This window comes from Myotis myotis, unplaced genomic scaffold (genome assembly GCF_014108235.1).
Source record: "Myotis myotis isolate mMyoMyo1 unplaced genomic scaffold, mMyoMyo1.p scaffold_m19_p_3, whole genome shotgun sequence".
Lineage (NCBI taxonomy): Eukaryota > Metazoa > Chordata > Mammalia > Chiroptera > Vespertilionidae > Myotis > Myotis myotis.
In genome coordinates, this window is record NW_023416335.1 from 136,599,235 (window position 1) to 136,624,998 (window position 25,764).

The 25,764-nt window shown below is 39.4% G+C and overlaps 1 protein-coding gene across 5 annotated transcripts in view; it reads left to right on the plus strand.

The window, feature by feature from the left end:
* Positions 1 to 25,764, plus strand: part of PPFIA2 (PTPRF interacting protein alpha 2) — a 176,050-nt gene that overhangs the window by 93,760 nt on the left and 56,526 nt on the right. For all 5 annotated transcript variants that reach the window (XM_036300686.1, XM_036300690.1, XM_036300688.1 and 2 more), the window contains exons 14-18: positions 4,505 to 4,742; positions 7,275 to 7,304; positions 9,410 to 9,540; positions 12,028 to 12,182; positions 25,372 to 25,465. In XM_036300686.1, coding sequence (XP_036156579.1) covers positions 4,505 to 4,742; positions 7,275 to 7,304; positions 9,410 to 9,540; positions 12,028 to 12,182; positions 25,372 to 25,465 — 648 coding nt within the window. The remainder of the gene's footprint in view (positions 1 to 4,504; positions 4,743 to 7,274; positions 7,305 to 9,409; positions 9,541 to 12,027; positions 12,183 to 25,371; positions 25,466 to 25,764) is intronic.

Sequence of the window (25,764 nt, forward strand, 5' to 3'; positions counted from 1 at the left end):
TACCAGTACATGACTTCCTGTTCTTTGAATGTTCCATCTATTCCCTTTGTTGTGGCTGTTCTTTTCTTCTGTTATATTCTCCTCAATCCACACTGTTCTACCCTAACTCTTCACCCACTTTATACTACTCACCATGAACATCACGCCATCACTTCTGTCCTTCAGTTCACTTTTCGGTCCTTTAGGTTTTTGTGTTTTGGTTTTTTTTCACTAGATCATACGTTATATAAGAGCTAGGAGGTATATCTGGTTTTGCTTCTGTTTTATTTCCAACATTTAAGCACTTTGCTTGATAAATAGAAAGTGCTTCATGAATATTTGTTTATTATAAATAGAAAAATATATAAAACATGAATTTCAAATAAATAACACTTCCTGATGCTGTGCAGCTAATGGTTGAATTCACTATTGAATAGATTAAAAATCAAGTATGCACCCTTGTGATATTTGTTTTTACACACACACACACAAACATACACATGCTCCCAATAACATGTGATGTCCCTCCAGGGACTCAGCTTTCTTGCATTAGGGTAGAAATTCCCAGTAACAATCATGGCCTAGACTAATTAAGTTGATACCCAAATAGTAAATTCAAACTATTATCTTTTAATATGTTCATCACTACTCCCCCCCTTAATGTAGAGTAAAATAGTTGCTGATTGTAAGACATTAAGAAATACATAAAATTTGAGTACATAGCAACATTTAAAAGAAATAGGCACCTTAATATAAACTGTGGTATTATGCTAACAGTAATTGGAATTTATCTCTGGTTAGAATTTTTCTAATTTCACAAATTAATTATTTCACAAAATATTTTTATTTTAAATCCTCTTCTCTGGCTTCTTACTGTTCACTGATTCTCTTTTTTTAATTTATTTTTTCAATATATATACTTTTTATTGATTTCAGAGAGGAAGGGAGAAGAAGAGAGAGACAGAAACATCAATGATGAGAGAGAATCATTGATGGGCTGCCTCCTGCACGCCCCCTACTGGGGGTCAAGCCTGCGAACCGGGCATGTGCCCTTACTAGAAATCGAACTCCTGGCTCCTAGGTCAATGCTCAGCCACTGAGATCATTCACGGGACTCACTGATTCTCTTAACGGGAGAGATCAAAGTACTTTAAACTCATTCATCACTGGAATAGTCATTAATCTGTTCATCTATAGTTAGCTACTATTGGTCCAATTTACTTTTGTCATTTTATTTATTCATTCAACTTGTCTATGATTCCTATGAGAATCCCTTCCCAACACACTAGAACATTTTAAAGGGAATCTATTTTGTTATTTAATTTGCTTTCCACGTATACATCATGATTAGAAAGATCAATGAATTGACATTTATTTTTTTAAAAAAATAAATTGAACAACAAGGCAACATTTGATTTTCTGTTTGACTAAACTTTGATTTGCCTCTTACTCAACTTATTTCTCTAGGTTTGACTCTCCTTTACAATTAATAGAATACTAAAGCTAATAACAACAAGTTCTTTGTATAATAGAACCACATCACCAGATTTTTCTGAAGTCATTATCCACCACTCATTTTAAATGTACAAAAAAAATTCATTTTTTAAGAGGAGTGAGTTTTTCCATTGTCTTGTGCTTAACGCATTAATGATGCTATACTCTGATACTTGATAAAGCCTTTATTTTAGATTAGTTAAAGTGCACCCATGAAAATAAACTTCAAAGTAACAGAAGTTAATTCTTTATGTAAGTAAAAATTATAACTAAGACAAAATTTTATTTTTAGTATTTTTATTGACTGTATTCGTTTGGAGCAGTTTTGGATTCACAGCAAGTTTAGCTGAGGTGGAAGTGCAGAGATTTCCCCATATTGCCTCTGACTCCAAACGTGCATATTCTTCCCCATAATCAACATCCTCCCTCACAGTAGTATGCTTATTACAACTATTGAACCTAAATTGACACATCATATTCACCCAAAGTCCGTAGTTTATGTTATAGTTTATTCTTGCTGTTGTGCATTCTATGTGTTTGGAAGAATGTAGAATGACATGTACCTATCAATATGGTATCAAAGAATATTTTCGCTGCCTTAAAATCTGCTGTGTTCTGCCTATTGATCTTTCTCCCCATCCCAAAACCTGGCAACCACTGCTCTTTTTACTGCCTCCATAGTTTTGCCTTTTCCAGAGTGCCATATGGTTGTAATTATATAATATGTAGCCTTTTCAGATTGGCTTCTTTCATTTACTCATGTGCACTTCATGTTCTCCTATGTCTTTTCATGCCTTAATAGTTCATTTCTTTTTAGTGCTGACTAATATTCCAGTTTATTTATCCATTTACCTATTGAAGGACATCTTGGTTGCTTCAAAGTTTTGGCAATGCTATATAATAAAGAGGTAACATGCAAATTAACCCTTGTGCCCTCACAAGATGGCTGCCTACAACCAGGCCAGCAGGGGGGTTAGTGAGGGACGACCAAACGACTGAACAACAGGCTGAGTGGGGCGATCAGGCCAGCGAGGGGGCCGTGAGGGGCAACCAGGCTGGCAGGAGGGGACAGTAAGAGGTGTCCAGGCCAGCAGGGGGGCAGATAGGGGTGACCAGGCCAGTGGGGGGGTGCAGTTGGGGGTGATCAGTCTGGCAATGGGGGGGCAGTTGGGGGCCATTAGGCTGGCAGAGGGGCAGTTGGGGGCGACCAGGCCAGCAGGAGGTGCAGTAAGGGGTGACTAGGCCAGTGGGGGGGGGCAGTTAGGAGCAACCAGGTCAGCAGGAAGGGGGCAGTTGGGGGCGACCGGGCAGGGGGGAAGTTATGGGCGATCAGGCTGGCACACAGAGGCAGTGAGAGGTAATCAGGCCAGCGGGGAGGGGAGGGTAGTTAGGGGCAACCAGGCAGGCAGGCTGGTGAGCGATTAGGAGCCAGTGGTCCAGGATTGTGAGAGGGATGTCCAGCTGCTGGTTTAGGCCCAATACCGGGTTTAGGCCCAAACATCCCCCGAGGGGTCCAGGTTTGGAGAGGGTGCAGGCTGGGCTGAGGGGAACACCCCCCCCCCCCGCATGAATTTTGTGCACTGGGCCTCTAGTTTTAAGTAAGATGCTCTAAACATCCATGTACAGGTTTTTGTATGGACATAATTTTTCAACTTCTTTGAGTAAATACTAAGGAGCATGATTACTGGATCATATGGTAAGGGTATGTGCAGTTTTATAAGGAACTGTCAGACTGTCTTCTGAAAACTCAGGAGGTTTCTGTCCCCATATTTTTCAAACAAACTATACTGGTACATGGTTTCATTATGACAATATGTAAAATATGTATAGGTTCAACTTAAATAGGAATTTTATTCAACCCAGCAGAAGCTCTTTATTCTTTGTCTTTGTATAGCTAATACACACTGAGTGGCCAGATTATTATGACCACCTGACGTTTGTAGACAAATTAGCTATAATTTCTCGCTGAAGTTGCTAGAGGGCCCGACCATTATAAATAGGGAAGCAGGTTGTTTACCACAACAGTAGGAGTGATTTTTTTCTGAAGATATGGGTAAACAATGCAATTTAACAGCCTTTGAAGGTGGGATATATATATATATATATATAGTATATAGTAAAAATCACTTCTACTGTTGTGGTAAACAACCTGCTTCCCTATTTATAATGGTCTGGCCCTCTAGCAACTTCAGCGAGAAATTATAGCTAATTTGCCTACAAACGTCAGGTGGTCATAATAATCTGGCCACTCAGTGTATACACCTTCTTGAAGCTTGTTTCTATTTAAGCTTTGTCATCTCAAAGGGATCTATAGCAACAGTTTAATTTTATAATTATCTATCATCTTTCATCTCCACATTTTTTAAAAATATATTTTTATTGATTTCAGAGAGGAAGAGAAAGAGAAACATCAATGATGAGATAAAATCATTGATTGACTGCCTCCTGCATGCCCCCTACTGGGGATTGAGCATGCAACCCAAGGATCTTTCAGTCCGCAGGCCAATGCTCTATCCACTGAGCCAAACAAGCTAGGGCCATCTCCACATTATTAAATTGCATGGTGTTTATTTAAAGGTGACTTGGCTAAGTACCTTAATGTTTAAAAAATGACTTAGTCATTTATTTATCCAAATGAAAATTATGAATGACCATTTATTTAGGATTTTATCAATTATACTTTCTTATTGGGTTGGAGGTAAGATTTAATAACTTTGTTGGAATCTGAGTTTCTAAAACTCATTTATCAGCGCAGGAGTTCAAATGTAAGTTTAGGATTAATGGCATACATTAATTATTCAGGCAAGGGGTTTTGTAGGTTATAGTATAAAAGTGGAGAGGAATTATGTGTCACTTAGAAAGTGATTTCTAAATTTCAGCCAGGAAGTCTCTTGAATTTAATGAAAGTTATATTCCCTAGAGAAAAAAAGATGGAACTACTGGATTTGATATAAAATATTCACAGAATTTTTATTGACTCATTAGCATTATGAGAGCATATAATGGATCAAAATTAAACTGTACCTTTCAGGCTAATTCAGGAAGAAAAAGAATCTACAGAGTTACGTGCTGAAGAAATTGAGAATAGAGTAGCGAGTGTGAGCCTGGAAGGCCTGAATTTAGCGCGAGTCCACCCAGGGACCTCCATCACTGCCTCCGTTACAGCTTCTTCACTGGCCAGCTCATCGCCCCCCAGTGGACATTCAACGCCAAAGCTCACACCGCGAAGTCCTGCCAGGGAAATGGATCGGATGGGAGTCATGACACTGGTATGCTGATACGTCCAGAGACCCTTTGCTGCCACTAGGATTCATGACACATTAGTTGATACTGATTGGGTGTTTCCTCTAGTCTAAGGGCTTTCTGTGTATTTTATTATTTCTTCTTTTTACAACAACCTATGTGGTAGGTACAGTTATTAATCCCATTATGAGATGAGGATATGTAGTCTACATAGGTGTAACTTTCCCTAGGTTATATAATAAGTAAATGGAAGAGGTTAATTGAAAGGAAAATAGGTAAAATAATAGTTGATGCACCGTAAAATCCAGCACAAACGTAACAAATGGAGGATAAATTAATCATACTACAGAAAAATCTGAAATGTATATTGTGTTTCTGGTAAGAAGGTTGTGAAGGATCTATAAAAGTTCACAGTGGCTGTGTGTGTGTGTGTGTGTGTGTGTGTGTGTGTGTGTGTGTAATATATTGCCAAGATGTTTAATTCACTTTCTAATGACATTTTAAAATAAATATGTTGCAATCATTTGTGATGTGGCTAGTGAATTATATAGATAAAACCTACCTTAAAAATAATTGACTTTTAAGTTTTTATTTTACCTTGATGAAATTTCTGTTATGCATATAAATGTAGGTATCTTTTTCTTTGATTATGCAATTGAGAACTTAAAGAGAAAACTATTTATATGGTGAGGCAATATTGCCCACAGCAAACTTTGTAGTTATGGGCCTTCCATGCAATAAAATCTATATAAGAGAAATGGTGAATTTTTTTAAAAAAAGGAAACATTTATCTCTTTAAGACATTAAGCTAGTGAGTCCTCTAGTCTCTGCTGACTTCCATACTTAATATTAAAAATAGAAGCACAGACAATAGCCACTCAGAAAAAAGAACAACTAATCAGAACCAACTCCAACCAGATACAGAGCAAACTTTTAGCAAATGTACTAAGATATACTAAGGCAATAACAGAGCTACATTATGATCTACTTATTTTAGAAATCTAGACATCCCTCTGATTTTATTAACTAAAATGACATTGTCTCTGGCTTAGTTTCTGCCTGTTTAGCACATGCTACATATTGATGACCTACTTGTTAACTACAGCTAAGTAAGAATCTTGGTCCATAGAGAATAATTTATTCAGCATTCAAGGCAAGGAAACTGGTTATTTCTGTACTACTATTATTTACTTACATTTTTACAACATAGTGTTTTGAATTTTTAAGTATTTTCATGAACACTAGCATTATAACCCTTGACAGTGTTATTATTTTTATAGTAATATGATAAAATATTTTTAATATTTAAATGTGGCATTTGTGGGACAAAGGTACCAGTGCTCTGAGGAATTTTCTTGAGTAGTCATTTATAAGTAAATCAGTGGTAAATGAACATTATCACATTATAATTTCAGTGCTTAAAATTACTTAGGACATTTTCTGAGAGTTAACAAGTATTTAAAATGTTGAATATCTGACCCAGATAAACAAGAAATGAAATCCAGAAAATCTTTATTACCTAATGAAACATTGTCATCAAATAACAATAGTGAAACAGATTTTCTTTCACATGTGTAAAGTAGTGGAGGAAAAATAATATTGTTGGGTATAATTTATATTTGAATATTCAAAGAAACATTAGAAATTTTAGGGACAGAAAATATAAATTGCAAAGACATTGTAATTGTTTGGGTTGTCTATGTTTATATGTTTTGCAATCATGTTTATTGTTTTGTTGCATTTATTTTTATTAGCGTATCTACTTTTACCTCACAACGAATACATAAGCATAAGTGACATGCTAGCAATATCTAATTAGAACACTGGATGGGGTAAACCTACCCATTTTCTAATAACAACTAAAATGTAAAGTATATGGAATAGTTTAAAAAATATATTTTATTTTCATAACAAAAAGCAATAAAGATATTAAGTGACTAAGGTTCATACGGAATCATAAAGAATTAGCCTTATAAAATATTCTGTAAAAGAGTGTTGACAAGAAAATAGCAGCTCCAGAAACATGTTATACTGAGGGCTGAGCTTGTGGTGCTTGGGAATGGGGGATGCGTTAGAGTCCAGGAAGATTGAGATCCCCCAGGAACAGCCCACCTGCCCAAAGGAGGCGCAAGGCTCTGCACAGCTGGGGCAAAAGGCAGTGTTTGTAAAGTCCATATATATGCACTGAATGTGTGTTTATGCACAATCTTTTCATGGCCATTTATATTTTACGGGGAGGATTTAGTTCCATTTTTATTTCTGGCTAGCTCGCTCTATTTGTGCTTTATGCTTCCTAGGGCCCGTGTCTCCTATCTGATGCCTGTGCACAGGTGACATGCCCCACCCATGCCACCCAGGAAGTTCCCTCTCTAAAGTGACTCCCAAGAGGAGTGCTCTTATAATGATTGTAACAAGTAAATGTAAACACACTTATCTAGGAAAAAATGGAATAAAAAAACAAAGTCAAATTATAGATACTATTTAAATTTGTAACATGGTTAAGTGATCATCATTAACTAGTTGTGTTTTATGTTACATTTTATTGCTGCCAATCACAGCCAAGTGATCTAAGGAAACACCGGAGAAAGGTACTGTAAATACCTTTTATCTGACTATGAGTTAAATATTGTGTGTTTTTTTCCTATGAGAGCTTTAAAATTATATTCCCTGTAGTTTAAATACTGTAGTAACATAAAAAAGAAATATCAAAAGTATTTAAGCAATATTGAATTCTTTAAATATGACCATAAGAGCAAATGTTTTAAAACAAAAAATTTTCTTTCATGCTTTTTTGGGTCAATGATTAGATTATAGGGACTAAGTATCCTGATTTTCTACAGAAGATTTAGAGCACTGCTGGCACAAAAATTATCTAGTTTACTATCTCTACTAGAACAACAGTAAATGTAGGTTTCACTATTATTCGGGTATAGTGAGGCCAACAGGTCAGGAGGCAACTGCAATGAAAAGATAACTTGTTAAATTTCCCAAGAGGATGGGCTCACCTAGGGATGTAGGGCCACAGGGAAGCCAGTGTAGTCAGGAGACAGAGAGAGTGGGAAAAAGCATGGGCAGGAGGCTTTATTCTGGTTTCTGTGGGAAAAACAAGGCGAGGTAAGGCAAGTAGGGTTAGGATTGGCTGTTTTGAATAATTTTGGTGGGCTCTAGGGAGGGGGGCTGTCTCTAGTTGTGTAATGCCTAACCTGGATGATTACAGCTGAGGAATATTGCTTCCTGGAGTGTAAGAGCAGGAAGATAAGATGGTAAGGGATCCAGATCTGGATTGATTGATTTTCATGTGGAAGGCCCACATGAAAGGGGAAGTGGTTTGCTATCTCTAGGATTTAGCTGGCCCTGGGAGAGGCAGTCTCTCCTGGCTCAGGATGGCCCCAGGCGCCAAGCATCAAGAATATAGAAAATATGCAAATATAGTTAATACACTGCTTTCCTGTTCAGAATGAAATCAAGAGCATAAATATTGAATTAGGCAATAAAGTTATATTTTGACAACATGTGTTCTCACTTCAAAAATCCCCCACTGAATAGATGTCCATGTTATGCTAACCTGACTATGCATTTTTAGTAAATTTGCTCTAATTTTAGTAAATTATTTATATTCTGGTATATTAAAATAGATTCCAAAATAGCTTTTTCATAGGCCCTGTGTTATCGACGGGGTGCCCTCTGTGTCCCCACCTGTTGTTGCCAGTGGAAATGGAATTCTCTCAATGTCAAAAGGAAAGGAATTTCCTGAGACTTGCACGGAGGATGAGTGACGTTTATTTCTGTGGAATTAAAGCATCTAGGTTTCCAAGGTTCCATTTTTCTCTCTTGCCATGGAAAAAGTCCAATCTTGTTCTCAATGGGGCTAGGATTAAAGCCACGGCCCAGAGTTTCTGCTCCATATTAAAGCACAGACCAGTCCGGGATCTGGCTAACTTAGCTTGTGTTCCCAGCTGCATTCCATTGCATGTGGGGTCCACATGGCCATGGGCCATGTTGCTGCTTAAGGACACATGGCAGGCTAGCACACCGGTGAGTGTGGGTCACCTAGCAAGAGAGCTCAAGAGCTGGCAAGAGGACAACAGAGAGAGGATTATAACTGGGAGCTTAGCCAATTAACCCTTCAGAATGTCGTGTGCTTGCAGTGCCTCCACCTCCTAGCCAACTATTTTTCTCAGGTTAGATGGGCAGGCAAGCTATGTCACACTGACTTCACTGCACAAGCACCCATCTCCCCCTTTGTTGGGTCCCTTCCTCCAGTGAACTACAGGGAATGGACAGGTGGTCCCCTGGGGAGTGTGAAGTTGCAGCTTCCTGGTGAAGCTTCCCAGGTGATCATGCTTATACTGTTTGGCCTCCCCTTTGCTCCTTTCCTATTATTAATATTGACTAGTTAATTGTGACTATAACACCTGCATATTGATCTTTGATATTTATTTACTGTTAAATATTTTTGTAGCAGGTCCATATTTACTTTAACTGGAGTGTCTACTACACTTTTAAAGAGTTATTACATTAACACTCTTTAATAATGTGAATTTATATATGTAAAACCTATATGCCCCAGGTTTTTTGGATTGTTTTTATGTTAGATTTCCTCAGATAGCCTTGCCTTGATGATTTCCCATTTCTATTCGTTTCAGTTGAAATTTAAAAAGAGTTCATCTGAATATATTGTTTTTACTTGTAGATTGCAGTGGTGGAAGAAGATGGTCGGGAGGATAAAGCAACAATTAAATGTGAAACTTCCCCTCCCCCGACCCCTAGGACCATCAGGATGACTCACACCCTCCCTTCTTCCTACCACAATGAGGCCAGAAGGTATGATGCTCCCAGTACAGGACGCAGTGCCCATGCTCCTCCTGAAAATATTCCTCTTCCTTTCAGTGTGGTCAAATAGACTGCTTAAAATTTTATATAACATATTTTATTTCAACTTGTGAAATAAATAGAAACAATATCACAATTTTCACAATATTTTTGAAAAGAACAAATTTTCATTCTGAGATCAAATTTTTAGTTTTAAAATTGACTTTACATTTGTGGTCCTGTTATTAGCCAATACTTATAAGAATAGCTCTTCTCTCTCAAATGTGGGATATAAAACTGAAACTAGTGAACACAAACAGCAGTGTGGTGGTTGCCAGAGGGAAGGGGATGTGGGGAGAAGGGGGTCCTAATATATGGTGACAGGAGAAGATTTGACTTTGGGTTGTGGGCACACAGATCTTGTAACATAGAAACCCACACCTGAAACTTATATGATCATGTTGACAAATGTCACCCCAATAAATTTAATAGAAGAAAAAAAAGAAAAGCTCTTCTATGTTTTGTGTATATTTTCTTTTGAAATAGAATCAGGCTAGATGAAGAACTTAATAGGAATAGTAACAAAAACTACAGGGATTCTAGGATGTAGGGCCAGAAAACTTTCTACCTCTTTCCTTATAGATTTTTGACTGCTCTAAATTAAATTGACATTAGACAGATTAACAGGAAAAAACAACATATTTCACTCATATGGGAGCCCCATAAAACTAGGAAATTCCCTGGCAGTCGGTCTTATATTGAGGCTTACATACTATCCTGAGCTAAGAAGGAGGGGTTAAGGGTCTGGAGCTTCAAAAGGGAGGAAGACAATTCATAGAAAATGAGATCTTATGTTTGGTAAGTAAACATTTGCAATGCTATGCAGATAAGTCCTTCTGATATAAAAAGTTTTCTTTTTTAATAGCTCTCTTCCTGGTCCAGGCCCCTGACCTAACTTCTTTGGGGTAGTTAAGGGGGAGGTATAAGCTTCTCTTGGGAATGTTGGACTCTGGCTGTCTTCACCTTTAAGTAATCCCCAGGCCAAAGTGGTACATCCCAACGTGGCATATTCTGCTCCCATCAAAGACAGGACTATACATTTGGCTTGGAGTGTAAGAGTAATTAAGGTCTGAAAAGTCCATGATGGTGCCCCATTTCCCTTTAGCAGACGAGGCACACCACCTTTTGGGTGCTGCTGCTACTCAGGCAGAAAGTTCTTAGAAAGGAACACACACACACACACACACACATTTACAAAATATTTAAGGAAAAAATAGGGTAATATCAGGAAATATACCACCTGTCATAATGACATTTCATATTGTCCTTTCCATCTACCTAAAAAATTAGAAGATCTATATAATAATTAATGACATAAATAAATCTAAGCATGCAACTTAATCTTAACTGTGTGTCCTTTTTCTGTCATCAATTGCAGCATATCTAGATACATAATTGATATAACTGAACATAACAATGATTAATACTTGAAGTAAGAATTTGCCTTCTAAATACTATGGGTTTTACAACAAATATTTTTGAAAACAGAGCTTTTTGTTCTGGTAAGCACTATTTCTGCTGTGCTTATTTTTAATTTCTAATGCTTCAAAATAGATACTTCCTTCACTATCCAAAAAAAAAAAAATGAATTATATTGTCACATAAGAAAAGCAGTAGTTTTTGAGTTTAGGGATTGTGGACCCAAATTAATTAAAATGAGTAAGTAATGTTAAATAATTTATTGTGTCATTGTCAATTGAATAGCTTTGGAAAAAGAATGAGGGCAATATCTATTGAACCTCTCCTGTATTAATAGGAGTGGTTCTCTCCTATTAATTCACTCTATTAATACAGTGTCAAGTACACTGACCAGGAATGGAACCTAGACCAACTGCTTGAAAGTCATTTCAGTTTATCATGTAATCAAAGAATACCTTAGGATTACAAGAAAAAGTATACAATGATCACTAGTGTATATGATTTGTTACTTCTGAATCCCAACCAGATGATTTTAAATTGAGTGAACTGTGTTCCAAAACTGAGAGAAAGAATGCTAGATGAAAATCCAATGAAACCATCCACCAGACTTCATTATTGGTTTTATTTAAATTTCTTATCATAGGTTTTAGGTTTAAGATTTTAAAAGCACTCAGGGAAAAAAATAGGTAAAGAGTCAAGTGCTAAATAATAAAAGGTCATTTAACATGTAGTTAATAAAGCTACCTATGTTTACTGATTAGCTTGAGGTTGTACAAAAAATAAGGGAGAAGATCATTTGGAACAAAAATAAATTTTTTAGAGAAAATTTGGAGGCTCAGGACCCTAAGGATGTGAAACCATACTTCAGTTTGACTAAGAGGAAAGGTGAGCAGAAAGGGAGAAAACTTCAGAAGCCTGCCTGTTTCTCCTTTCATACCTTTATAAAGGAAGCAAGTCTTTTGTACGTACCTTGTGGATGTTGCATTAAAATGAGCACTTGCCCTCCTTTGTGGTTTGCAGTAGTTTGGCTGCCTCCCTGGAGCCAGACAGCTTTGGGCTTGGCAGTGCCAACAGCAGCCAAGACTCTCTTCACAAGGCCCCCAAGAAGAAGGGAATCAAGTCTTCGATAGGACGTTTGTTTGGTAAAAAAGAAAAAGCTCGGCTTGGGCAGCTCCGTAAGTATGCGTGTTTGACTTTCCACTGCTACTCTCTTCAGTCACTTCTGAGTGTCCATCTGTTTTTTTTATTTCATTTTATTTCTCAGTTTTCTCTTTTTTTTCTTTTTCCTACCAATGAAAATGGAAGATAAGAAAGGATGGCACAGAAAGCAATGTGGTTGAGGAATGATAATGTCCAAGAACCAAGTCAAAATTTTGAATCATGTCCTAAGATTTGGAGCTGTTAGTTGAAGAGTTTATCTCATAGGGAAGAGAAATACAAATTAAGCTGAGAGTAGTTATGCTAGATGGTATGGAGGAATAAAATTGTCAAAATAAAACTATGAAAATGTTCACTTGGTTCCATCAGGAATAATAAATGACAAGGAAGGAATTCTTAGTAATTCATAGAGAAGAATATTTGTAAAGGGGTGCTATTTGCCTTAAATAACAATTTGAAAATCTAGGTTAATAAGGGAAACTTCAGATGTGGTAGATTAGTCAATGTGACTACACTGATAGCCCCTAACCATGAAGGGACACATTTAGTATACTACATATAATGTATGTTTACAGATGTATGGCTAGCAAAGGCAATATGTACATGGAAACCCCCCATACATACAAATATACAGCCTTTCCTTTAAAACAAAACAAAACTATTCAGCATGTTCCTGGCCCAGGAATGTTTGCCTGCTATGTCCTATGTTTGTCCTATCCAAACAGCTATAAACAGGGGTTCTGAAACCCAAGATCCTTGAGTATGCATCAGTAATTAGAACCCTGACTGGCTTGATTTTTAATTTTATCAGAAAGCATTAACCTATTTTGAAACAAAACAAGTTAAGCTGTGTTAAAAATAGCCATGTCAAACAAAGCTTGTTTGTTTCATTGACAAAGTTGTTCTGTAACAGAACAGGAAAGGTAGTGGACAAGATGTCAAAACGGGGTGTGGATGATGGAAAAATTATGTGGCAGTTATAATTGGTTAAGTAACACTGCTGTAATAGTGCCAATCAATAGAGTGTTGCCACCTAGCTCAAGGTTTCTCATGGCTTGGTTATGACTCTTTACTCTTCTGGTTCAGCACATCCCCTAATTGCTTAGCCATAACATTTCAACAACACAGACATCTGATTTATGGATTACTAATATGGTTATGAATCACAAATTTTAAGAAATAGACTTATTCCTAAGCAATGTCTAAAATGTAAAATATGGAAGCTCATAAATATTCGATTCTAAACATTTTTCTAAGAAAAATTCAGAGATTTTATGTGACTCTAAAGTCAATATATTAGTCAATAAAGGTAGGCCACATTGATTGACATAGCATTGGGACAAAAGAAGACTTTTCTATTCTACTCCACTGTGGTAAGATAACAGCCAAAGAATAGTATTCATTTCTGTTTACTACACTTTTAGAGGCATAGCATAACCTTAGAGCAGTGGTCGGCAAACTCATTAGTCAACAGAGCCAAATATCAACAGTACAACGATTGAAATTTCTTTTGAGAGCCAATTTTTTTAAATTTAAACTATATAGGTAGGTTCATTGTTATTAACTTAATTAGGGTACTCCTAAGCTGGCCTTTGCTAAAAACGTCCGACTGACACCCCCCACTTCTTCTAATGCCACTTCTTCAAAATAGACTCGCCCAGGACGAAAACCGACTTCTGTGCATGGGCCACGAAGTTTCAATCGCACTGTATGTGCGCGCCCGCATGTGGTATTTTGTGGAAGAGCCACACTCAAGGGGCCAAAGAGCCGCATGTGGCTCGCGAGCCGCGGTTTGCTGACCACTGCCTTAGAGGAAGGTTAGGGGGGAGTATTTAATCTCATGTACAGGATTGAACTTGTGAGAAATAGACACATAGATGGGTGTGTTTATTCTTCTTGCTGGCCCAAAGGTATGGCTGATTGCAAATATTTGAAGAGCTCTTATGTGGAAGAGCTGTTGGCTTTTTCATTGTTAAATGATGGTACAAAGCTAGAACTAAAGTGTTAATCAAAGATTATCTTCATCTCAATGTAAGAAAGAAGTGTCAGAATTATATCCAAAGAGCTGGCTTTTGAGGTAAGGGCTTCTTCATTACTGAAAACTAGGTAAAGTATAAAGCAAAAGCTGGGTAAATACTAGGAAAATGTGTTGTCGAGGGGATAGAAGCATTGGAAAGATAGTTGGACTGGATGACTTCTAAAATCTACTTCAAATCTAGTAATACTGAATCTATGACACTCTAACATTTAAGCCAATGTCAAACAACATTTTTTTAATAAAATATATACGATCAATTGTTTACTATAAAATGCATGTGTATTTTTAAAATTATAGACTTCAGAGTTAGACAATATCTAAGATCATGTAGTGGTCCACATTCTATAGTATGTAAAAACAGACGAGTTTAATAATGGTTAAGGGTATCAGTTCCCAGCTCTCACTACCTGGTCTAGTGCTCCAGACAATATACTCTTGGAACTGTTTTAATAAAAAATACCTCATTGATCTCCTAGTCCCGTGGAACAAGTTTGGCAACTTAATGAAATTAAAAACATGACTATTTCATAAAGTTTATAACTTTTTGAGGATATTGCACATAAGTGCATAAAAATTAAAAAGTAATTCAAGGTAACAGTAAGAAAGACATCATAGAATACAGTATAAATTTTTGTTATTAAAGATACAGACATAATGTAAGAAAGGAGTTCAGATTATCAATTTTCTCTCCCTAGATACATTTGATTCTACTAGGAAAATCTGAGTGAAATTTTTCTACGGAATTGAAAAGGTGTACGGCTAGAGTTTCAAATAGAACTGATGCCTGAGAAAGGGTACTGAAGTGACATGAAAGAAAAAAACTCTAAGGGGAGTGTGCTAGAAAAGAACTTGAGTCTTTTCTGTGGTTAGTCAGGAAGTGGGTTATTGGTTGGGGTCAGGAATGGGAAACCAAATTATCAAGCAAAGGAAATGGCTGGGCTAAAGATAAAGTTACTTAACTGTGGAGAGATTGGAAATGCAGAGCTCAGAAGACAACTACTTGAAGGAGAGCCACGCACACAAATTAAATGATCTAAATTCCAGGGTCAAGTATCGAAGCAGAGGCTAGGGGTTAGAGCAATCAAGTGCTTTGCTAAGTTAACTTTGAGGCAGTTAACTTAAAGCTTATGAAAATGGTGATACCATGTGAAGACAAGGTAGAGTGTTAAAGCATTTATTACTTCTGGGGGAATCATCTGCTCCATAGGATCTTAACATTCATTGGTTTACTACCTGGGAAACACAGTTCTCCCAGGTCTGCAGAGAGCACAAATAATAATGACTACAAAGAAAAAAAGAACCGAACACACATGACCAGCCTAGCTGACGTTAACAGTGAACAGTGAGGATAAAGACAAGAGGCCATTGACAGACATTGCAAGAGAAGGAACCATAATCAAGAACAAAAAGATCTTCAAGAATGGAGAACTGCCCTAACCGGTATGGCTCAGTGGATAGAGCGTCCGCCTGCGGACTGAAAGGTCCCAGGTTTGATTCCGGTCAAGGGCATGTACCTTGGTTGCGGGCACATTCCCAGTAGGGGGTGTGCAGGAGGCAGCTGATCGATGTTTCTCTCTCATCGATGTTTCTAACTCTCTATCCCTCTTCCTTCCTCTCTGTAAAAAAATCAATAAAATATATTTAAAAAAAAAAAAGAATGGAGAATTGGATAAGTAGAACCCAATATAGCAAAGCTGAGAAAAATGAGTAAAAAGAACACTGTCCCTCAGGGGAGCACAACCATGCCTTTCCCTTCCCTCTCTCCCTCCCCCAGGCTCCTTGCCTTTGCCTTTGTGTCTCCTACGCTCCAGAGGCCTTTCTTTGGCTTCTGTAACTTGATTCCTGAGCCTGCTGGCTCACTTCTAAGATCTCTGTAATTTTCTAAATAAACTTTCTTTTATAATCTATACTAATAAAAGGGTAATATGCTAATTAGTAATATGCTAATATGTCTTCCGGACAACCATCTGGATGTCCTTCCTGACAAATCCATGCCCAGGCAAAGCCGCCTGCCAGCAGTCTCTGGGGTGCCAGTGGCTGCTGCTGTGGCCCGGGAGAGGGAGAAGCCTCCCATCCATGGTCTCCTGAGGCTGTGGCCGGCCCAGGCGAAGCCGGCCGGGGTCCCAGGTGCCTGTGGCTAGCTGGAGGAGGGAATCTTGGGTCCCAGGTGTGGGGCCAAGGCAAAGGTGGTTAGGGGTGATCAGGCAGGCAGGGAAGCAGTAAGGGGTGATCAGGCAGGCAGGCAGAGGTGGTTAGAGGTGATCAGGCAGGCAGGCAAGTGAGCAGTTAGGACCCAGCAGTCCCAGATTGCGAGAGGCATGCCCAACTGCCAGTTTAGGCTGGATCCAGGGATTGGGCCTAAACCTGAGTTGGACATCCCCCATGGGGTCCTGGGTTAGTGAGGGTGCAGGCTGGGCTGAGGGACTCCCCTCTTGTGCATGAATTTTGTGCACAAGGCCTCTAGTTTGAAAATAAAAGAGGAAAATATATTAATTTTGAACAGGCAGAATCCCCAATTAAAGACATATAAAATGGATATATTATTGATTTTTTTAAACTACTTTTACAAATATCCTTTAAATGCATATGAAAAGTAATATATTTCAGAGGGATTTTGCCTACTAAATTGCATATCCCTTTCATTTATAACAATCTGCCAGATTGTATTAGAATTATCTGAACTCATTGACCTGCTATAATCAGCATAATAAAGAAAATGATGTCATCATGACAAAAACAGACTCAAGATTGCACCAGCATTATTTAGCAAGCACCTTTCTACACATAAAACTTGGGTGGCTGTGCTCGCCTTTTCCAAAAAATAAAAAATAAAAATTAGATTATTCCTAGATGCTGTGGAACCAACAGATATAATGTAAACTTCACAACATACCAGTTAGAGATGACTCATTCTCTGCATGGTGAAAGGGCCTTTTTTTTTTTTTTTTTTTTTTTTTAAGAAATCAGTATTTAGCTTCAACTGTGAACATTTTTTACACATTCTCTATGAACCTGGCACTGCCTAGATGCCTCCTCCAGAGAGCTAACAGACATGGCAACATTTAAGTAACCATTTATCAATTCAAGTGTAAATACAAACTAATAAAGAGAGGTCCAATAAAAGAAAGATGAAGCAACTGCTCAGCAGCAGTTTATAGTCTTAATGTCTGTAGTAAGAGCTCCCCCCCCCCTCCCTTTTAATACAGGTACTTCCACTGGAAAAAATGGAGAGGCAGAAACCTTAAATGGCAGAATTGGGCCAGAGATTTCTCCGGACTTTTACCTCAAGGGCCATGATGAAATAAATTATTTTGAATGGAGTCTAAGGACCAGGCAACATAGAGATATTTTCCTTCACCATCCAAATGAACAAATATCTCCATCTAGTATTATTCATAGATCTGGGCATAGGAGGGTCTTTCCTTGAATTCCTCAGCCTGGGCCTTAGGCCGCCTCACACTTGGCAGCACCTTTGTTGAAATTCTCTAAGAGCTTCCCTCTGGTGCCTAGGAGAGGCTGGACTGGGATTGCTCGCTGGGCAGGGAACTTTCAGTGAAAATCTAGACCTGAGTAGGCCCAATTGCTGGAAGCATTGAAAGTTTCCATTGTGTCTCAGACCTTAGGACCAGTATCATCTAATATAACTAAACCATGTGGACCAGGGTCCCTGTTTCTCCCCATCAGGGTGCTCTCTACTTCTCTACCCCATGCCTGGGGTTGACAAGATGTCCTGCTGAGCCCAGAGACTTTTGCACTATGCAGTTGTTCTGGACCAATGACCTCCCCTGGTTCCAGGAGGGTGCCCTCACAAGTGAAACATTCACTTCTGCTGGCCAGAATAATCTACACTAATAAAAGAGAAAAATGGTAATTGGCGTACGGCAATACCGTTTTCATTGGCTAATCAGGGCTATATGCAAATTAACTGCCAACTAAGATTGGCAGTTAACTGCCAACAAGATGGCGGTTAATTTGCATATGTAGGCACAATGCAGGGAGGCAAAAGGGAAAGCAGGAAGAAGCCCCCTGCCACTGACAGTGATCGGAAACCCAGGGGGGAGCTAAGAGCTGGGGGGCAGGGCAAAGGCGGCCCCAGGGCCGCCTTTGCCCTGCCCCCCAGCCATGATCGGAGAATCAGGCGCCTTTGCCACCCTGGCCAGTGATAGCAGGAAGTAGGGGTGGAGCCAGCGATGGGAGCTGGGCAGGGTAGAAGCTGGCAGTCCCAGGAGCTAGGGGTCCCTTGCCTGGGCCTAAAGCGAAGCCCACGATCGCGGCGCCCCCCGCTGCCACTGCGGGTCCCCGCTGCCCGGGCCGGACGCCTAGGCCAGAGGTGTTAGGCCTGGGCAGGGGCGGAGCCTACAACCGCGGGGAGCTGGGGGTCCCCTGCCCAGGCCTGACACCTCTGCCGGAGGCCTCAGGCCTGGTCAAGGGGCCGATCCGATGATTGGTGATCGGAGGGTGATGAGGGTCAACTCCTCTGGCCGAGGCATCAGGCCTGGGTGGGGGGCGGAGCCGGGGATTGGGGGGATATGATGGTCCCCTTGCCCAGGCCTGAAGCCTGGGTCAGAGGCGTCAGGCTTGGGCGGGGGGTGGAGCAAGCGATCAGAGGGAGATGGGGGTCCCCTGCCCAGGCATGATTCCTGGGCAGAGGCCTCAGGCCTTGGCGGGGGCCAGAGCCAGTGATCGGGGGGAGATGGGCATCCCCTGTCCAAGCCTGACACCTCTGGCGGAGGCGTCAGGCCTGGGCAAGGGGCCGATCAGGCGATCGGAGGGTGATGGGGGTCAACGCCTGAGGGCTCCCAGTATGTGAGAGGGGGCAGGCTGGGCTGAGGGACACTCTCCCCCCCACACACACACACCCAGTGCACGAATTTCATGCACCGGGCCCCTAGTATTATATAAGATTGAACCACTGAATTGTTGTTGCACTGATTTGGGGTTACTCAAAGTGTTTATATAGAAAATGGGCTGGAAAAAAAATTGAATTGGGCCCCTCACACTCTAGGACAATTCCAAGACAATTCTCTAACAATTCCAAGTCCTCAAGGGCCTTGCAAAAGTATACCTGAGTGAAAAATAGCCCAGAAAACTTCAAGGATTTTGACTTGGGCTTTTGTATGTACAACTACTAAACCACAGACAAGGTGAAACACACTTTGTTATCTGAGTATCTACTGAATCACGAGATTCAAGCCTTCTATGACTAAATACCCTATGCCATGAGGTGGGTGGAGTTAATGTTGTTCTCTCCACATTCCTAATGAATTTTCTAGAGGAAAAAGTCAACCACAAGCCAGTGTTTCTCATCAGGGGCACTCTTGTCATTTTCAGAAGGGCAAGCTGAAGTATTCTCTACTCATTGATGTTTAGAATCTTTGTCCCCTATTTAATGAATATCAGCTGCACTTTGCAGTCATGGTGACATCTAAACATGTAGCCCCCTCTTTCCACCAACATAAGTGAATATTTAAACTCACTCTCTGGAGGACTGACACCTATCTCCAGTCCGAGAGCCAACAGATAGATAATGCAAACCGCAAATGTGAGTCACATATGTAATTTTTAATTTTTTAGTGGCAACAATAAGACAAGTGAAAAGAGACAGGTGAGATGAATCTTAGTAATAAATTTTATTTAAACCACTGTAAGAAAATGTTATTTTAACTGTAATCAAGATAACATTATTAATTAGATATTGTATATACTTTTGTACTAAGTTTTCAAAATCTTATGCATATTTATAATGAAGTATTTAGTTTGGAATAGCCACAATTCAAGTGCTCAATAGCCACATATGACTAATGAATAAAAGTGGTATTAGATGAATAGATATTCCTGAAGTTCACACTGCCATAGGAACCTGCTGATGCCTGGGACAAAATGAGACTGACTGACTTACCTTTACCAGTTAGGTAGCTGACCAGGTATGTAACAAGATGTACCTGGGATTTATGGGACAGCTGGGTCAAGTTTATGAAAGAATGTTCTTCTCACCTAGCAATAGTTTAACTGGGCTAAAAATGCGTGTATTTACCCTTTTGATCCTGCTTAAGGGTACCTTTCTACATGTGATGCATAAAAATAAATTTATCTATTATATTAAATTGTCATTTTCTACAGGCATTTTTAAACCAGATGTGTCCACAAGTCTCTATTCAAAGGACCTTAGGTTTTGAAGTACTCAGTGTATTTCCAAATTCCTCATGCTTTTTATTTTTATAATTTTAATTATGAAAACCAAAATTTACAACCTATTTTTTCTAGATCTAGTTTGACTCTCAAAATCATTTTAGAGCTTTCTTTGTTTCTCTTCCAGAGTTTTCATTGTTAAAAATATTCTTTTTCTATCATTGAAATCTAAGGTTTTTAAAAGTTAACATCAGAATTTAACTGTTATTCTTTGTTCTGAAGAATAAGAAGCCTAATTGATCCAACCACCTGGTGGCTGGAAATGTCTCACTGTTTTGAATGGGTCTACCTCATCAATCTCTATGTCCCCATTTGTACTGTGAAAATTTTGTAACTTTAAAAATGAATTAATCATTTACATTTAAAGAGTAGAATTTTATTGCTAAGTGCAGATTGTGAATAATAATTTATGGATGTACAGTAAGGCAAGTATACCAATGAGAGAAATAAAATGAAAATATTCATTCACTGTGCATAATGGAAAAATCCCATGATTCAAGATGATCCCCAAGAGTGCCTTAGTTAGGTTTGGGACAACTTCACAAATGACACTAAAAAATGAAACTCTCTCATAATAAAAAAAGTATTTAAGTATTTACTGCACATGTTCATATTTGAATAAAATAAATTTTGGTCCCCAAACTGTGAAGCTCTGCATAAGATCTAAATAGCAATAAATGTGTTTTCAATCAAATAGAAGTTTCTTATAGCATTCAGTAGCAGAGTTACTAGGCTATGAGAGTAACTTGTTAATATGTTCCAAAATTAATAGTATCGAGTATTATAAGTTATTTGCTAAAATAAATTATAAAAAACAGCAACAACAAAATTTGTCTCTGGTTAAGACCTACAAATGTTAAGGAAATGTTCATTACAATGACAAGGAATAAATTTGTCTCTAATAGTTCTTATTTACTGACATATTGGTAACATTTTTGTGTAGTCTTTGTAAGAGTTAATATTAACTTAAATCTTTGTACCTAATGTTGAGCTTAATTGGAGTCTAAATCCCTTCTCTCTCTCTCTCTCTCTCTCTCAAAATATATATATATATATATATATATATATATATATATATATATATATACACACACACACACACACATATATATGATTTAGACTCCAATTAAGTATATATATACTAATAAAAAGATAATATGCTAATTAGACCAGGTCGACTGGCCATCTTCCGGATGTCTGACTTCCTTCCACACAAAGGCATGATGGTGGGGGCCGAGGCAGAGGCAGTTAGGGGTGATCAGGCTGGCTGGGGAGAGCAGTTGGGGGCGAGATCAGGCTGGCAGGGGAGGGCAGTTGGGGGCAAACAGGCCGGCAGGGGAGGGCAGTTGGGGACAATATCAGGCCAGCAGGGGAGGGCAGTTGAGGACAACCAGGTCAGCAGGGGAGGGCAGTTGGGGGCAAACAGGCTGGCAGGGGAGGGCCATTGGGGGTGACCAGGCCTGCAGAGAGGGGCTGTTGGAGGCGACCAGGCCAGCAGGGGAGGGCCATTGGGGGATCGGGCCTAAACCGGCAGTTGGACATCCCCCAAGGGGTCCCGGATTGGAGAGGGTGCAGGCCGGGCTGAGGGACCACCATCACCCCCATGCACAAATTTTGTGCACCGGGCCTCTAGTATACTAATAAAGGGTAATATGCAAATTAGACTGAATGTGTTCTGGATGTCCTTCCTAACAAAGCTGGGGGTGTGGCCTGAAAACCATCCCAGGCCCTTTACCCAGGCTGGCCCTGCCCCAGCAGGAACCCCCCACCCCAAACGAGGGCATGGCTGGCCTGCAAACTGTGCCAGGCCCCTCACCCAGGCCGGCCCCACCCCCCAGCGGAGACCCCCACCCCATCAGGGGCATGGCCGGCCTGCAAACTGCCGGTGGCCCCTCTCCCAGGCTGGTCCCAACCCCCAGTGAGGACCAACCACCCCAATCTGAGGCCCCCTTCAGGGCATGCCAGCCGGTCCCCACCCATGCACCAGGCCTCTATCCTATATAACAAATTGGTATTATGCAAATTGACCCTAACAGCAGAACCACCAGAACAACCACTGGACCAGTCACTATGAGGTGCACTGGCCACCTCTTGGTCCCTTTTCCCAGCTGGCAGGGGCAGGGCTGGAAAGAGGGCAGGAACAGCCGACCTCTGGATATCTGACCCCACTGTCAGGCACTGATCACCAATGGCAAATGGGGAACCGGGGCTGGGTGGTGGCGGGGGGGGGGGGGGCAAGGCCAGCTGCGGGCAGCTGGGGAAGATGGAAGATGGCCCTGATCACAGGCCAGGCCTTGGGACCATACCTGCACAAGAATTTCATGCGCCAGGCCTCTAGTATGTATATATATATATATATATATATATATATATATATATATATATCATCTTAAGTTTTACATATGTCTCCTTTCTCCCCAATTGACTGCCCCCAACCATTCTCACCCTGGGCAAGCCCCCACAGCCCTAGTGTCTGTGTCCATTACTTATGCTAATATTCATGCATACGAGTCCTTTGGTTGCTCTCTAACCACCCCCCCTCCCCTGCCATTTGTCTATTTTTGTTCATCAAAGTATGTTGATCATTATATACCACATATGAGTGAGATCATGTGATATTTATCTTTCTCTGACTGGCTTATTTTGCTTAGCATAGCATTTTTAGATTTTTCACACAGAATAAATATCAAAGAGAAAGCAGAGCCCAGGATTAAGTTATCATTTTTTATTGTAACAAATTCTGTATGAATTAATTACATGTTTAGGGATTCTGAATTAAATAATTATATTGGAAAATGTGTAATTCTGTGCTTTATGCTTTCCATATTTTTTTCCTTTCTCCTTTCATTCCAAGGTTACATATATTTTATATACTCCAAAGCCAATAAAATTGCCACTAACCCAAATAATTTTTTTATTTACTGGATAAAAAGAATCCTTTCAAGGGTCTTTTTGAAAATAGACTTAGGAGAAACTCTCCCACTGCAGACACAGCTGACTCTCATAGCCAGTTAGCCTGAAGGTCAAATCACCCCCCCGTATTGCCAACAACAATCAAGGCTTAACTACAACAAGACTGCGCACAAAGACCACTAGGGGGTGCACCAAGAAAAGATAAAAAATGCGGAGACAAAGAAACAGGATGCAAATGTCAGAAATGGAAGATATAGAGCTCAAAACCACACTTTTAAGGTCTCTCAAGAACTGTCTAGAAGCTGCCAATAAACTTAGTAAGGCCCTCGAAAAGACTGGTGAGACCGCCAATAAATGTAGTGAGATCCTCAAGAAATCTAATGAGACCCTCGATGTTGTGATAAAGAACCAACTAGAAATTAAGCATACACGGACTGAAATAACGAATACTATACAGACTCCCAACAGCAGACCAGAGGAGCGCAAGAATCAAGTCAAAGATTCGAAATGTGAAGAAGCTTCAAGCGTACCAACATCAGAATTATAGGGGTGCCAGAAGATGAGAGAGACCAAGATATTGAAAACCTATTTGAAGAAATAATGACAGAAAACTTCCCCCACCTGGTGAAAGAAATAGACTTACAGGTCCAGGAAGCACAGAGAACCCCAAACAAAAGGAATCCAAAGAGGAACACACCAAGACACATCATAATTAAAATGCCAAGAGCAAAAGACAAAGAGAGAATCTTAAAAGCAGCAAGAGAAAGAAACTCAGTTACCTACAAGGGAATACCCATACGACTGTCAGCTGATTTCTCAACAGAAACTTTGCAGGCCAGAAGAGAATGGCAAGAAATATTCAAAGTGATGAATACCAAGAACCTACAACCAAGATTATTTTATCCAGCAAAGCTATCATTCAGACCTGAAGGTCAGATAAAGAGCTTCACAGATAAGGAAAAGCTAAAGGATTTCATTACCACCAAACCAGTATTATATGAAATGCTGAAAGGTATCCTTTAAGAAGAGGAAGAAGAAGAAAAAGGTAAAGATACAAATTATGAACAACAAACATGCATCTATCAACAAGTGAATCTAAGAATCAAGTGAACAAATAATCTGGTGATCATAATAGAATCAGGGACATAGAAAGGGAATGGACTGACTATTCTTGGGAGGGAAAGGGGTGTGGGAGATGCCGGAAGAGACTGGACAAAAATCGTGCACCTATGGATGAGGACAGTGGGTGGGGCGTGAGGTCGGAGGTTGGGGGGGGAACTGGGAGGAGGGGAGTTATGGGGGTAAAAAAGAGGAACAAATGTAATAATCTGAACCATAAAGATTTAATTAATAAAAAAATAATAATAAAAATAAAAATAATAATCCTGTTGCATGCTAACACATATAATAAATATGTTTTCCAAAACTAAAAAAAGAAAATAGACTTAGAAGTTTTTCCAGATATTATAAGATTTACAAAACAAAACCTGCCAGAACGTATGAAATTCTGGAAGTAAGGTTTATACTGGGTATAAGGATCATGCAGGTGAGCAAAAAAGGATTCCAGAAGCTAGAAATGAAAAGCTTTGAGAAATCAGGGAATGCCTCTCCATTCTCTTGTCTTGGAATTGAAGACATACACCTGAGTTTCTACTCACTGGACTATCAATTAACCCAATTATATAAGAAGTCTTTTAAAAGTTTTAAATGTTGAAAAATTCAATACTCCACAAATATTTGCTCTTATTTTTTATTAAAAAAAAAGTAGAAAAAGAGATAACGAGACTTTCAAATTACATATTCATGTGTTTATCAGTGCATAGGCCACATGTTTTATGCTGCTCTGAGGTATCATTGAATAGTCTAACAGTAGGTACTAGTTTTTTTTCATTCTCTCAGTGTATGTTTATGCATGTTGGTTTGGAAATATAAACACACTCAAAAAGTGTGTGGGGGGCTGAGGAGGAAATGTGGTAGTAAACAGTTGCTCAAATACATTTTTAAGAACTAAATTGCAGAATTGACACAATATGTTTAACCTAATGTGAATAGTTCCTTCTTCACAGGAGGCTTCATGGAGACTGAAGCTGCGGCTCAGGAGTCCCTGGGGTTAGGCAAACTTGGAACTCAAGCCGAGAAGGATAGAAGACTGAAGAAAAAGTAGGTTTGGAGATTTTTCCCTCCCTTTTTTAAACTTTAATTTACACTTTGTCATTGCTTATAGGGAATTTAAAAAGAGACTAGTTGGACGAATACAACCGACTGAGGCGGATAATGCCCTGGTGTTTCCTAAAACTATTCAGTGCTCGAGTTTCCTTGTTCTAATAGGCTAGAGTTTGAAATAACATTTCTCTAAATATAGTTATTTCAAAACACAAGTATATTAAAATCTTTAAATACAGCCTTACAAATAATGTAGTAGTCTGTTTGATGTGACATTCGGTGCTGAACTGTATCAG